Below are 16,341 nucleotides of genomic sequence, written 5' to 3' on the forward strand. Positions count from 1 at the left end.
ACTTATGTGACATTAGTAGGCCTAGTCGGGACCAGGACTGGTTGTTCCATTCCTCTGTGTTTGTTTTTCATCAGTACAAGACATCAACAAAGTCAATGTTATCGATGATTATTGCTACAACTATGTTGTTGAAATCAAACAACACAGTAATGGAGCCTGGTGGATCCTGAGAAAGATCTCCCTCAAGTCACATGCAAGTTAGCTCCGGTGTTGCCAAACAGGCCCTATATTTAGTGCAGGAATGTACACAGAGGCCTCGTGGAAAGCGATCATAACAACAAGCAGCATGTGGCACGCTCCTACAAAGAGACAGCCCCCTCTGGATTACAGAGTCACACAGCAGAGACACGAGATTAAAGCGGGAGAAAGTACAAGAAAATGTCAAGGCGTCACTTTTTCTGCTGAGTGCCTGCTACAAATACATCGAAGGATGTAACCTGCAGTAACCTTATACTGGGGAAAGAAGGTAAGCCTTGTCATTTGATACATTTGAGGCTGCTCTACAATGGGTTGGGGGAAAAATATACTTATAGTTTGATCATTACTTAATTAGAATTTTTTTTAAAGCACAGTGCTATGGCTTTGTATTTGAAATCCCTATCTGTTCTGTTCACAGCATGCAATGTTTCTACATGAGCTAGAGCTAATTGCTGATTGACAGACTAATTGATCAACATGTTTCTTATTCGTAGTTTGTAGTGTTGTAAAATTAAACAGCATCATACATCTCATAGTTTGCATCTCATTTATGAGAGAAATTGAGATAATGACAATAATTATCACAATAGTGAAAAAATTCCTCTGGACATCCATCCATCCATTTTACATTGTGACATTCATGGCCATAAGGTAGAGCGAGTACACCATGGACAGGTCGCTAGTCAATCGCTGACCCCTAAGCATTACTGACATATTATAAAAGTTGATATTTTTTATATTGTACACCTTTTATATTGTATCTCTGGATCTAAGGCTGAGTAGGTGTACCTAATTTGATGGCCAATGAGAGGTGGGGCCTATATTTCAATTTTGACCCTTATTGAAACATGTTTCAAATATGTTAATAATTAAATTTTTGAATATTGTTTTTCAAAGCTTTTTATGTTTCAATCAATTCAACACTGTTCAACTGTGTGATAGCAAGAAAACAAAACGATATTTAATATAAGGTCAAGTTTAATGCCGTTGTTTTTTCAGATCTTTAAAAAAAAAAAATTTAAACAACATTTGGCCTTTCCTTTATATTTACAGTATTGACCTTTTGTACGTGACGTCACCGCCCTCATGGGAACGCCCCCTCGGGGACGCTGGACGGCAAAAGAGCCACTTGCCTGTATTGTAACATTCAATCTCGTACAGCGTGAAGTCCTTTATCTAATTGATTATCATATAAAATGGTCATATCTTGCTGTGTGGTCGGTTGTACAGTAGAAAGACAAAGGAGTTAACCAAATGTTGCTTTTTATCGCATACCTACTAATGAAGACAAAATACGTAGATTGATAGCAGCAATCAACAGAAAGGACTGGCAGCCCACAAAGTATTCATGGATTTGCAGCGATAATTTTTTGGAGGTTAGTAGATAAATGTTGTAATTAGTAGATAAATGTTCACACATTTCACCAGTAAACGTACACTCTAACAAAGATTGTAACAGAGGTGTCGAATTGCGTGTTTCAAATCACATAAACGAGCCAGATAGTTAGCGTCCACTCCAACTGCACAAACACACAGCTTAGTTTTAAAATGCACCTTCTTCAAAACTGTTAAGTGCATTCGACTGGATTTCGTCTTTGTGTTTGGAGTTTTTCCACTCTAGAGCCGGAATCATATTCATGAAATTACTGCATAGCTTGCCACTACGATAATCATTTGTTCCATGCTAGTAAACATAGTAACATATCATCATCACAGCGTTTCAATTTAGAACGGACTATTTAAAAATAGGGTGCGAGTGTTGGAACGCGGCCAGCAGTGGCCGGAAACGGCGCTGATGTGTAAAACCCGAAAGTCGGAAGTCTGTGCCATCTACCCCATTATGTTATGAAAGCCTCAATTATAAAAAAAAAAAAATAGGTGTCTGGTATCATAACTGCATGTCTGATGTTTCTAACAAACCAATTTGTATCCAAATGAGTAAAGAATTTGACGAGTTATGATGAATTCATTGGAGCCAAACACAGTTACCTCAATACAAGTGAATGGAAAAAAATCACCTTGGACTTGGTTCAAAATGGCGGCTATGTCTACACGTCTTTAATCAGTCGCAGGGCACATATAGGGACAGACAGCCATTTACTCTCACATTCACACCATCACTGAGTGGGATCTGCACCCACACTGCCTGCACTGATGTCAAATGGACTTACATATTTACATGACTTTGGTGCATGCACCAGAAGTGACAATTACCGAAATGTGGCTTGGTGTAATTAACTCATTCACTCCCGGGGCTGTTTTACTGGATTTTAACTGATTTTGCAAGGCCCACAGAATATTGTGTTCTATTGCTATAAAAACATGGAACCTACTATAGGAGAGATTAGAGTCTCTTCTTTCATCAGGAAAAAAAGTATATTGTTTTTGTTTGTTTGTTTGTTTATTTATTGAACATATAAGCCAGCAACAGAAATACTGAAATTAAAATATAAAGATTTAAAAGAAAAGTTTTTCTGTTTTTGTTTTTTTACATATACGGTCATCATTAAGCACAGCTTACATGTTCAAAAGGGAGTAGGAAGAAGTAAAAATCGAGTCCTACCCCCTTACAAGAAAAAAAAATCATACATATATTTTCATCTGTCTCCGTTTTGCAGCATTTAGCATTAGAATATAGCTAAGTTTCATCATTATTCACAAACCTGTTGAAAACACTGGGAAAAAAGAGCTTGTTGCAACATGGCCCTGGCTGATCTTTTATACTCTTCTGCCACATGTAGGCCGTTTTTTGTAATAACTACCATTGCTTTAAGCAACCTCCTCAGGTCAGAAACTGCATAATAGCCTTTTGTATGATTTTGCATTAAAAAATAATAATAATAAAAAAACAGAAAAAAACGTATAAACACGTTTTTGGGTGTGAAGTATTAAATTATTAAAAACGTATTTATACGTTTTTTGGGTTTGAATGAGTTAATTCAAGATATGACTTTGGCGTTTGCTCCCTGCCAGCTGAGAATTTGCAATGTGTTTCTCCCCAGGATAGAGAGACCAGCAATGGAGGTGTTCCACTACAAAGATAAAGAACAGCCATCCAACTTGCTCCTCCAGCTCAATAGCCTCAGACAGGAGAAACTTCTCACAGATGTGTTGCTTTGTTCCGACAACACAGAGATCCCCTGCCACCGCAACGTCCTGGTCTCCAGCAGCCCCTACTTCCGAGCCATGTTCTGTAACAACTTCATGGAGAGGCGGCAGACCAGGATCTACCTGCAAGGCTTAACGTCAGCCATCTTGAACACTATTATTGACTATGTTTACACTGGCCTGGCTCAGATCAGCATGGATAATGTGCTGCCTCTCATGCAGGCCACATCGATGCTGCAGTATGTTTGTCTTTTCGAGGCCTGCTGCAGTTTTCTTCAGGATCAGCTGAGCCCTGACAACTGCTTGAGCATGATAAGGCTCTCAGAGATCATGAACTGCAACACTCTTAGAGAAAAGGCAAATGCTATGGCAATGAAGAGCTTCCACGACGTGTCTCAATCCGAAGATCTGCGTGAACTGTCTTTACCAGAGCTGATGGGCTATCTGGAGGATGATAGTCTTTGTGCAGATGAGGAACAGGTCTTTGAGACGCTTATTGCTTGGATCCAGCATGACTCTTTATCAAGGCGTGGCGCCATCAATGACCTTTTTAAGAAAGTGCGTCTTCGCTACGTCCACCCCACCTACCTGTTCCAGTTCATCGCCAGCAACCCTCTGATCCAGTCCTCAACACTCTGCATCGAGTTCATCGAATCAGTGCGACGCCTCATGTTTTCTGTCAGCACCAAATATTTGGGGGACTCAACAGGCGACTTCAAGCCTATGTGGACTGCACCGAGGCGCTGCACCTACCATGACAATCTGGTGGTGGTTGGAGGAAGGAAGAACAATGAGCAAACCTCAAGAGAAGCTTTGGTGTTTGATGAGAAGTGCCAGGAGTGGAAGCGTCTGGCCAAACTTCCTATCAGATTGTACAAAGCCTCCTATGTGGCCCTTCACAGTGTGGTGTATGTTACCGGAGGCCTAAGCACCAACACAAAATACTGCCAAGTCTGCACAACTGTCTACACCCTCTCACTCAAAACTAACGAGTGGCGGATGGCCCAGCCCATGCTGGAACCTCGCTTTAGCCACCAGTGTGTCTCCTACCTGCACTTTATCTTCGTCATAGGGGGGCTCGGACCCGATAGACGGATTAAAGACAGCGTGGAAAGGTAACATGAGACTGGAGAATTTAGAGTTGGAGCAGTAACTTACAGTATCATCACTTTTTACAATGCTCCCAGGTACAACAGCATGTTCAACCAATGGGAGTCTATGGCTACTATACCTGTGGCTGTGCTGCATCCTGCCGTGGCCACCACCAACCAGAGGATCTACATGTTTGGAGGGGAAGATGCCATGCAGAACCCCGTCCGACTCACTCAGGTAACACTCACTACAAGGCTAAAAAAACAACAACTTTTTTTCTTTGCTGAGCATTTTAAGGGCAACTTTGAAATTATGAGAAGGTATTTAAAAAACAAAAAAGTTTATCCCAGGGACCAGAATGAAGGGCAACAAAAATATAACAATATAACGAACGAACAATCTTTTGTTTTAAATATTTCTTTTATTTACATTGTGCATTGCAGCAAAGTGTATTTTCTTGTAATCATTTTAGTGAGGCAATTACAAACACAAATGTAAATTTTTGTTCAAACTTAGCATTTCTAAATGGGTTGCAATGCTAAAATTGAGCAAAGATAAAGTAAAATTTTGAATTTAGCGAGTCCAATTCAAAACTAAGGACTGTTTTGTGAATTCAGATAAATGAAATAACCTTACTGATATTATAACTATTTTATACTATACAGTGTTGATATACTTTTATGCTTAAAGGCCACTCCTCCTGGCTGACATACGCCGTAGTTTTGGTTCTATTAAGCGTTATTTTGTATAATTTTCTCTCCAGACACTTACAAAATTCCTGCTATTTTGCTGTTTAAAGTTGGATATGCTCTGGACTTTAACGTGGTTCCAGCCACACTTCTGTGAAAAGTGTACTCAATCCCCCCAGCACTTAACTCATTCACTCCCAGCCATTTTCACTGAAGCAACCTCCTTCGCTCACACTGGGAAAAGAGCTTGTTGCAACATGGCCCAGGCTGATCTCTTATACTCTGCTGCCACCTGCTGACCATTTTTTGTAATAACTACCATTGCTTTAAGCGGCCTCTTCGGGTCAGAAGCTGCATCAAAGCCTTCTGTATGCTCCAGCATAAAAAAAAAAACAACCATGAAAAACGTATAAATATGTTTTTGGGAGTGGCGGACAAATGATTAAAAAAACATTTATTCGTTTATGGGTTTGAATGAGGTTAGGGTTAGGTGTTAAAAGCATGACTTCCTGGTTAAAAGTTTATCAATGGCGGTGATGATTACTTACTTAATAGCCAACGCTCATTGCCAACTAGCTGGTGCTGCATAAATAGCACCGAGCTTGCCTTTACGTTACGACGACTCACGTGGACGTGGCGTGAGCAAGTCCAGCATTTTGGGACCTTTTCAGTGTGCCAATCATTGGAAAAATTCTCAGTTTTGCTATAAATGTATTTTGATGAGGCTCAAAATTCTAATGAATACAAGCAAACTGATGAGAGAACGAGGAATACCTGGACAAGGAACAGGTGGCCGAGGAAGCTGATTGGTCGATATAAAGGAAAGGTTGACGAGAACAGGTGGAAACAAAAAACTCTAATGAATGAGACCACAAAAAGCAAGACATAACATGAAACAAAACAAAATGCAATCAAAACAAAAGTCCAAATACACATCATGGCAGTGTTTTTGGAATGTGGGAGGAAGTAAAAAACCCACACAAGCACAGGCAGGGAGAACATTCCAAGTCTCAAGAAGCGATAGTTGTTTATAGTTTGGGTTTTGATTCTCTTAATCGATTTCCTTTCATCCCTTCCACCTCTGCAGGTGTATCATATCGCCAGGAACATGTGGTGCAAGATGGAGAACAGAACAGTGAAGAATGTATCCGCTCCTGCTGTTGTGATGGATGAAAAAATCTACATTATCGGAGGTACTGGCCCAGAATAGAATAAATTAGAAAATAAATGTAGAGTGCTACACAAAAGCCTTATGAGTTGTTGCTTTAGCAATGCTATGATGATATCCATACACCCCAGTTTGTTTATTAGAATGACTAGAATTTGTTTATTACAATACTGCATCGTTACTTGTTAAGATTTATATTCATTCATAATTTTGTTGGAAGCATAGATGTCCAAGCTGCTTTCATGAAATGAAGAATGCAAAGGAGTGTCTCATTATTTTTGATCTGGTTGTCCAATTTGTTGATGCCACCCCAGTCTCACATTAATATCTTGCCCGTCGCAGGATACACCAGGAGGATGATCGCATATGACACTAAGGCCAACCGCTTCCTAAATTGTGCCAACTTGAAAGAGAGGAGGATGCATCATTCAGCTACAGTGCTCGATAACAAACTGTATATCACCGGCGGACGCTACATTAACAGCCACAATGTTATTGAAGACTCGGACAACTTTGAGTCCTACGACCCAAAAACAGATGCTTGGTCAACAAAAGGAAGTCTGCCGTGTAAACTCTTTGACCATGGCTCTCTTACGCTGACGTGTGTTTCACGAACGCTGAGAGAGTAATTTCATATTGATAAAAAGTTGTCTACATGCAGAAATAACTGACTGATTTATAAAATGATATGAATTGTACAAAAAGAAAAATATATATTTTACGTGTGTAAGTTAAACACAGTCTACCTTGACTTTTGAGTGAGCCAATTTAAATAACTATAATGCCCTCACACGCACACACACACACACACACACACACACACACACACACACACACACACACACACACACACACACACACACACACACACACACACACACACACACACACGCACACACAAAACAAGAAGACTCACAAAATGCTGTCAGGAACCAAACATGCTCAGATGCATCTTGCAGATGAGAGTGTAACCTGCACCAGCTGCTGGCTTCCATCACTCCTTGCTCTTAAAAAGCACACATCAAATGCACTAATATTATAGTAATTGCACTTTATAAAGCCGTATTGTTTTTATTGTATTCTCTTTTATTATATGTTCTTGTGTTTTTATAAAGTACAGGGCTATTTTTGTTTATTAAAACATGAAACAAAAAGGTTTTTTTGGGTGTGGGGCATGTAATGGGTTAATGCATCCCATTTCATTTCTATGGAGGGGCATTTATTTGATTTACATAATTGCTTTTCCTCATACTTTTTTGTTTTGTGAACATTTTGCCATTTCCTGTTTGCGCTTCATATTGATTCTCTATAAAGTTTTATTTGTTCTTAATTTTTACCTTTTCTAAAGGCTGTGGTGTTTTTTTTTGTTGTTGTTTTTTTAACCTCATTTCAATAGCAAATGGCTTTCTAGGAAGCTCACACTGTGAGTGAAAATGACTTCCTGTGCCAAAATTCCTTTTGTTAAAATGTCAGTGTTTCCTGTGACAACCGAGTAAAAGGAAAATGGCACCAACTCGTCTCTAAAACTGGAGAAGGTGGAGTTCATTTACGATACGATACGATACGATACGATATACTTTTATTTTCCCCGTGGGGAACTTTTTCCTGGACTCCGTCCAGCTGCAGTTTACAGTGAGGAAAAAAAAAACAACAGAATAGAAAGAGATAAAATCAAAATTAAATAAGAAGTGCAGCAGTAGTTTACAGTAAGAAAAACAACAGAATAGAGAGAGATAATAAAAATAAATAATACACACACACTCCTATATATATATATTGCACCACTTAGTTAATGTCGGTTATTAAGCAATTTGATGGATGTCGGCAGGAATGAGTTCTTGTAGTGGTTCAGCCTGGTTCTGGGGGCCCTGAATCTACTGCCGGAAGGCAGTAGCTGGAAGTCATGATGCAGAATGTGAGTCGGGTCAGTAACAATTTTCTGTGCCAGTCTGGTGATGGACTGCTCATAAAGCATCTGTAGGGAAGGATGATTTCTGACCCCCATGATCTTCATGGCTATAAATGTGTAAAATAACACCTACTTAAGACACAATTTAACTCTGAGAATATTACAATTATACTTCAAGAGTTAAAATCTGCTCCCAAAAATTTCCAAATGAAATTTTATTTTTTTAAACCATTTTTGATGTGCGGATGGGCTCAAGGTGAGCCTCATATGGGCCAAATGGGCCCCAGCTAATACCCATATGGGCATGGGATGGGCTGTTGAATGGGACCCAGTTGGCAGCCCAGATGGGTTAATTTTGTAAGGAGTTTCCATGGTGGTCCCATGTGGGTAAGCCCACACAGTAAATTTTGTAGAGTGAATTTTACTCTGAAAAAGACTATATTCGGCCCCAGTCTAAACAGAGTAAACTTTATGCTTGGAAGAGAGTAAAATATTAAACTAGAAAAATTCCCGTGGAAATTTTGAATGGGACTGCTGACTCTTGTAAATGAGCTGAACAGTTTAAAATTTAAACGACTGGAATTGGTCAAGAAATGTGTAAGTTAACCATAATCAACATAAACTAAAAGTATCTTACTGTCCATAAAAAAAATGTAAATGAGCTGAGAAGAGAGTAAAATATTAAATAAATAAAAAATCTCAACAGTTTTTAGTATTTTACTCTCTTCCAAGTGTAAAAGTTTACTCTGTTTAGAGTGGGACCAAATATAGTTGTTGTTTTTTGAGTAAAATTTACTCTGTTGAGCTCAAGGTGGGCCTTACATAGGCTGCAGCTAAAACCCACATGAGCAACCCAGCTTTCTCACATCTGGTGCCCACTCTAGCTGAGCTGATTATGGTATTCCTGATTGTACCCGTAAGGGCTCCTTTCACACTCACACCACATAGTTATTTTGTTACAAGCTTTAATAACAATGAGACCAGTAATGTAATCAATTACTTTTTTATTATTATTGATGCTAAAGAACAACCAAGGGTCAGTGTTCCCTCACTGTCGAACTGAATTATTCATTTTCTACCTCAAATGAGCCTGGAGTCTGAAGTCCTTGTTGAGGTGGCAAAATGTTGCTAGGCGGCAGACTTCCTTTAATTGGCTTGAAGGTGGAGGGGTTTTCCCATATATTTTCGGAATGCTGTGCACAGCGCTTTCTTCTAGGTTGGAATATTAATCTTGCGCTATCTAACTTGAAATGGCCAATTAATAGTATATAGTAAATAATACATATTAATTTGAAAAAAGAAAGAAAATCTTATTTAATTATAAAGATATATAAGCCAGGGGAGTAAGCTCCACCACCCATACTGTTGTGCAAAATATAAATTTTGAAGATTCAAAATATAAGAGCCACTTATTGTTCTTAGTTTAACCCATCTATTGCCCAAGTGGGGCCCAACAACAAAGCATACCCTAAGCCCATGCCCAGCCAAAGCCCAATTAGCGGAGCACATAAGGGCCCCAACTGTACGTGTTTGCTAGGTAGTTACTGGCTTTCTGACAGTAAATGCAACGTGAGTTCCACGAGCCCCACATGTCTCAACATGTCTGATGTTGCTCATGCAGACCAGACTTTTATTTGGACGAGACAGGTTCTTGGGATTGACAGGAAGAAAAAAAACAGAAGCGTATCTAGAGAAAAAAAAAACTCAACAAAACTGTCATTTTATAAAGAGTAGCACAAAATCACTTTCAGCACTAAAATCCACATGAAACTAAAGCTTGGGTTTGACTGAGATGCCAATGACAGTATTTTTTTTTATTTCACAGCACATGGAAAATAGAAAACAGATAAAGTTACCAAGCCCAAGTCTGATTTACACAACTATGAATTCAGTAGAAAAATAGCAACATAATCAAATTTTCTGATTAGAGGCCCACTGTTTGTTTTAAATTTAATGAGAATTTAATTAAATATTAAACAGCTATAATTTAAAAACCTATTAATACACGAGCATTTTGAGTTATTTTGCAGTCAGTATCAGTTATTCAGATGACATTTATAGAAAGTCATGTCAGCTGTTAAGTGAATGCAATGTGACCAGCAGGTATATTACATTGGTGTGTATTTTATTGAAGGTCATTGGGGCAGATGGTGCAGTTGAAGGCTGCCAGCAAATGAAGTTCAGGGGACAGTGGGTGGAGAGAGTGTGTGGGTGCATCATGGGGCTGTTGGAAAACTATAGGTGAGCCGATGTTATTTTGAGGCACAAACAAGAAGGCAACTGTGACACCACGTGAGTCATGTGGGCTGGCAGATCTGAGCAGGGGGAAAATCGGCATTCAAGGTTTCACAAGAGAGAACGTGAGCAAATGATGAAACCCATCCGGGAGCAGAAGCAACAGGTGTTGTGCATGAAAAAGGGCGGTCACGATGGAGCAGCTGTCTCATCTGCTCACAACATCACAACAAAAACAGAGATGATGGACTGAGTAGAGGGAGGAGAGATCCACTATTGAGGTTTCCAAACAGCTAGGGGCATTCAAAGACCTTCACCAACATGGCATAGTTGCAAGGTCTGGTCGATGGTTGCAGTGGTGCAACCTGGCTTGTTTACAATTTACAATTTATATTACATACTGAAGTGAATCTTCTGTTTCAATTTAATTATAACTGTTTTGATTTAGTTATAACGATTTAGAATTGGACAAAATTGCTTTGATTTACTCAGTATAGTTTTGTGTGAGAATTCAAATGATGTGGGGGGGGGGTTGATTTTCTCTTTGTTCTCTCCTGAGAACATGTGGTGGGGGCAAGCGAAAGTGTAAATTAGACCCCTTTGTTTATAAGACGGCTCCTCAGAGTCTCTCTCAGTCTCTTCTGTAAACAATGTCAACCCTTATCTGATTATCCGTGTTCCACCATGTGATTACGAGCGGGAAGAAAAGAAGGAGGTACCATGTGACGAACTGGAAAGGTTTTCTGCAAGGACAAAGCATATGAGGGACGAGCAGGGGGCGGGGCGACACAGTTGAGAATGAAAGATGGCGCGGGTGGCGGCTATTCTCTCTGTCCACAAATTTGTGAATAAAATCTTTAGGTAATGCCTGAAATCACTGATCTCATTGTATGTTTTGATAATCAACATCATGAACACGGAAAAGTAAGTATTCATCTTACTACAATACCCAGACACATTTTTGAGAGGTCTTGAGACGTCTTCTTAAGTCAAGACATGTCTATAAGATGTGTCTATAGGCATGTATTGAGATGTCTTGATAAGTAAAGACATCTATAAGACATGTCTATAGACTTGAGTCTTTTGATGCCTTTAGATGTCTTGAGATGTTTTGGAAATATGAAGATATCTTAAGATGTCTTCAGATGTCTGAATATGTCTTCAGATGTCTGAATATGTCTTCAGATGTCTGAATATGTCTTCAGATGTCTTCATATGTCTAAAGATGTCTTCATATGTCTAAAGATGTCTTCATATGTACAGTAGAATAAAATAGAATGCTAGTGGTGGGTGGTTGAATCCAAATACCAATAATATCGATAACAAGTCAGCATCAACAAGAGAAGATGTGTCCCAACTACAGGGGATCACACCCCTCATCCTCTTTAATAAAGTCTATTCAGGTGTGCTGGAGAAGAGTTTCCGTTGGGGGGTTGAATCACAGATTCAAGAGGAGCGGTGGGGGTTTTGACCTGGCCGTGGAACAGTGGACCAGCTCTAGACTCTTGGCAGGGTTCCTGAGCGTGCGTGGAAGTTTGCCCAACCAGTCTACATGTGTTTTGTGGACTTGGAGAAGGCATTTGACAATGTCTCTCGGGGGCTCCTGTGCATAGTGCTCCGGGAGTACAGGATCCCTTAATACGGGCTGTTCGGTCCCTGTTGGACACCGCGATGTCAGAGTTTGGTTCACATTACCTGCAGTAAATCAGAATCCTTTCCAGTGAGGGTTTGACTCCATCAAGGCTTCCATTTGTCACAGATTCTATTATACCTTTATGGACAGAATTTCTCGGTGCGACCGAGGAGTTGAGTGGCTGCGGTTTATTACAGTATTACGTCTCTGGTCTTTGCAAATGATGCAGTTCTATTGGCTTCATCAAGCTACGATCTTCAATCAGTATCTCCGAATCTGTGGCCATGATACTCAGCCCCAAATGGGTGGCGTGCTCTCTTCAAGTCAGGGATGAGATTCTGCCTCAAGTTGAGGAGCTCAAGTATCTTAGGGTCTTGTTACCGAGTGAGGGAAGAAAGTATCAGGAGATCGGCAGGCGCATTGGATGGAGCATCTGCAGTGATGCGGACACAGCAACAGTCTGCCATTTTCACCGGTTGATCTATATTCCTACCCTCACCTGTGTTCACGAGATGTGGTTCATGATCTTTTGCGGATACAAGCGGCCAAAATTGTTTCCTTCGCGGCATCTGATGAATGTGCCTGCTGGGCGCCGCCCTGGTGAGGTTTTCTGTGCACGTCACACCAGGAGGAGGCCCCCGGGAACAACCCAGGATCTGCTAAACACACAGTTTCCCGGCTGGCCTGGGAATTGTCTTGTGATTCCCCTCCCGGAATTGGATGAAGTGGCTGGGGAGATGGAAGTCTTGGCTCACCCTGCTTAAACTGCTGCTCCCGTGACCAAAACCCGGATAAGCAGAAGAAAATGGATGGATTGATTATTTTTCTCATTTTTTTAATTCTTTATTGAACAAACATAAACAGTTCAACACAAACCTGTGTTTTCCTTCAGTTACGAGTTGACTGAACTCTTGTTGAGACTTTCTGTGCCATCTTGTCGTTTGGTCTACATCATAGTATGCATTCAGTCATGAAACTATATACACATTTGACCTGTATATTTTGTTGCACATCTGTTTCCTAGTGACTGTTAAATTGAATTGGTGGCAATTGCTGCAATCAATGCTTAATAAATGTCCAAGTTTGTGTCTGCATGTGATGTCGAAGACAAGAATCAAGCATGTGTGTGACCTTTTGCCCACATCGGGGTGTTGCATTAATACCACAACACTAAGCTGTAGAAGCAACCGTTCCAAAAAAAGCATGAGATTAGAAATGAACGGTCAGTCATACAGTGAGCATCAAATGATGAAATAATTAAAACAAGCCATTTTCATACATATTCTGCCATTGTCACATTTTCAGGACTGTAAGAAGTCTATTGTGATGAACAGAAAATTAACAGATGGAGTGCAACAACACTCATAATGTTGCCCACATAAACTTGAGATGATCTTCTTCCAAGAAGACAGTGTTGCACACCATGTGCTGCTGCTGGTCACATGTATGTTTTGACAGATTGTATAGTGTTATGACTTATGAAGACACTGAAAATGCCCTTCTCGCAATACAGACATACATGTATGAATACATTCCTTTACTCTCTAGTACATGGACTCACTCACACTACACAGTATGGGAAGCTATCCGTAGCTTCTTCCCCCTGTCACTGAATTTTCTATGCTTATTATGCTGCAGGACACTAAGGAAGTGAACTTTACATGAGCAGACAGACATGTGGTTTCACTAATCTGAGTCTGTTGACTGGAGAAATGAGGGGTGACCTAGTGCTGCAGAGATCTTTACTTCTACAGCACAATAGAAAGTGTGAAAAAAACTGAAAATGAAATACAATGGGTTGGCCCCAAACTCCTTACAAGATAAACAAACGCACACAATACACAATGTAACTAAATACCCATGCCGAATGAGAAGGATAACTTGATCTATTTATATTACCAGGAGTGACTAAGGATCATGGGAATACACTTCCAAGCTTCCTTGTTATATGTCTAGATGTTTTGTTCTAATATTGAGTGGAATACATTGCCATAAAAAAGGGGATTTCTCTAAAGACTGGTTTGTGTGACCACAAATTATGTAACATTATTAAAGTGAATCTCAGTTCCAACAACTTATGACAACATTAAAAATGTAATCGATTGTAATTATGGTAAAATATATATTTATATTTGTCTTATATTATATAATAATGTACAAGGTGATTCAAAAAGAATACATCAAAATCATCATGCGATATTTAAAAATAAATTAACTGTAGCTTGAACACACGCGCTATACATACCTTCAAGTGCTTAATGTGACCACCACCAGCAGCACGAACAACATCAAGCCGATATGCGAGTTCAATTGAATGGCGCCAGAAAGATTACGAAACGGCAGCGGTGAAATTGACATCAAATCAAACCACCCACTACCAAATGACCAGTGATTCAATCCATTTCATTATCGATGACATGAAAAATCGAATAATGGCTGCAATCAACACAGTGGACTGCAACATCATGAGGCGCATTTTGGAGGATTTCTCACATTGGCTTGATGCTGTGTGTTCTGCCAGTGGTGGCAACATTGAGCACTTGTAAAACATAAAATAAAAACTTGAAAGTATGTACAACACGTGTTCAAGCTAGAATTTTCTATTGTTTTTTCGTTTTTGAAATATCGCCTAATAATTATGGCGTATTCTCTTTGAATCACCCTGTATTTTTGTGCTTAATTTTCTTTGAATAATCTTTTTTGTGACTTTCAGCTCAAGCCAATGGAGCACTTTGTACATGGTGGCTAAATCAGCAGTTGCTCACTGTTACCACACGCAAAATGTGGGATAAATAATCAGTTCTGTTCATTTGTGCTGCTACGGTTTAATAGATACTATTAATAACTGACCAACACCATAAAGAAGACTTTTTACGGCTTATATTGCCGAATTAGCAGCTGCCAAGTTGCTAACATACATAAATAACACTGCAAGAGTTGCGTGAATCGTTGATCAACAGGCGTATCGGTGCAGCGTCTGCAGTGATGCGGACTCTTTATCGGTCAGTTGTGATGAAGAAGGAGCTGAGTTTATCGATCTACGTTCCTACCCTCACCTATGGTCACGAGCTGTCGGTCGTGACGGAAAGAATAAGATCCCGGATACAAGCGGCCGAAATGAGTTTCCTCCGCAGGGTGTCCGGGCTCTCCCTTAGAGATAGGGTTAGAAGCTCAGTCATCCGGCAGGGACTCAGTGTCGAGCCGCTACTCCGCCGCGTTGAGAGGAACCAGTTGAGACCCCCGGGGACGACCCAGGACACGTTGGAGAGACTATGTTTCTCGGCTGGCCTGGATACGCCTTGGAGGAGCTGGTTGAAGTGGCTGGAGATATAGAAGTCTGGGCTTCCCTGCTAAAGCTGCTGCCCCCACGACCCGACCTCGGATAAGCGGCAGAAGATGGATGGATGGATGGACTTGCGTGAAACTGCTAACTTCTATGGCATTTTGACCACAAAAAAGGGGAAATAAATCTGGATTGTACAAACTTGTAAAGCCTTTGTGTGATCAGATTTGAATGCACTCACTTGTAAGAGAGGAGGTAATTCGACGAGTTAAAAAAAAAAGCGCTCCTGACACTTCATCGGCAATCCAACATATCCACCTCGCGCATGCATATCATGTTCTTTTCATCAAAGTGACTGTCAATGCTCTTGGGCGAAAAGTTGATGAATAAATGCTAGTTTTAGCCCTCCTCGCCATTGTAGACGGCGGCCATGGCCCAATTAGCAGCTGCTAAGTTGCTAATGTACCCAACCCTGCAAGACTAGTTTTTGCCCTCATTGCCGTTGTAGTCCATTAACGCTGCACCACTACTTTCCTGCCACAGGGAGGCGTGTTCAGAGAAATAGTCACGTGACGTCTGCATCTCTATAGACAGAGATGTATAATGACACAGTATGAAGTATAATAACAATCTGTACAGTATCTGCAATTGCATTGTCATTTTTGCTAGTGTCTTTTGTGGAAAAGTACTTACCCAAGGGGTCGGAAAAGTCGCTAAATAAATATAGTGAAACGTTTACTAGGTTGCCAACACTTCAGCCATTGTTACCTTGTTTGTAGTAGCGTCCACATGTGTGCTAACCTGGCAATAGCCAAGTTGATATTGTGATTCATTCAACGGAGTTCTCCACAATATCAATCTGGGACTGCTCCACGGTGATTTGCTCGGGAAAGGCGGGATATTCTGCACAGTACTTCAAGCTCATTGGACGATGCAGCATCTTGTGCAAGTCTTCCTAACTTTGTTTTGACCAATCACGGCCGTGGATGAAAATGTCGTCTTCATTGTCGTTGTTGGGGGGGTGTA

At 40.4% G+C, this 16,341-nt stretch overlaps 1 protein-coding gene across 1 annotated transcript; it reads left to right on the forward strand.

Moving 5' to 3' along the window:
• Positions 1 to 176: 176 nt before the first annotated feature.
• LOC144057981 (kelch-like protein 38) lies at positions 177 to 7,541 on the forward strand. The gene is made up of 5 exons (XM_077576036.1): positions 177 to 466; positions 3,201 to 4,421; positions 4,494 to 4,635; positions 6,175 to 6,280; positions 6,598 to 7,541. Exons 2-5 carry the CDS (start codon positions 3,217 to 3,219, stop codon positions 6,882 to 6,884), a joined length of 1,740 nt encoding a protein of 579 aa, XP_077432162.1. The 5' UTR covers positions 177 to 466; positions 3,201 to 3,216; the 3' UTR covers positions 6,885 to 7,541.
• Positions 7,542 to 16,341: the final 8,800 nt, after the last annotated feature.

This window comes from Vanacampus margaritifer, chromosome 9 (assembly GCF_051991255.1).
Source record: "Vanacampus margaritifer isolate UIUO_Vmar chromosome 9, RoL_Vmar_1.0, whole genome shotgun sequence".
In the NCBI taxonomy this organism is placed as follows: domain Eukaryota; kingdom Metazoa; phylum Chordata; class Actinopteri; order Syngnathiformes; family Syngnathidae; genus Vanacampus; species Vanacampus margaritifer.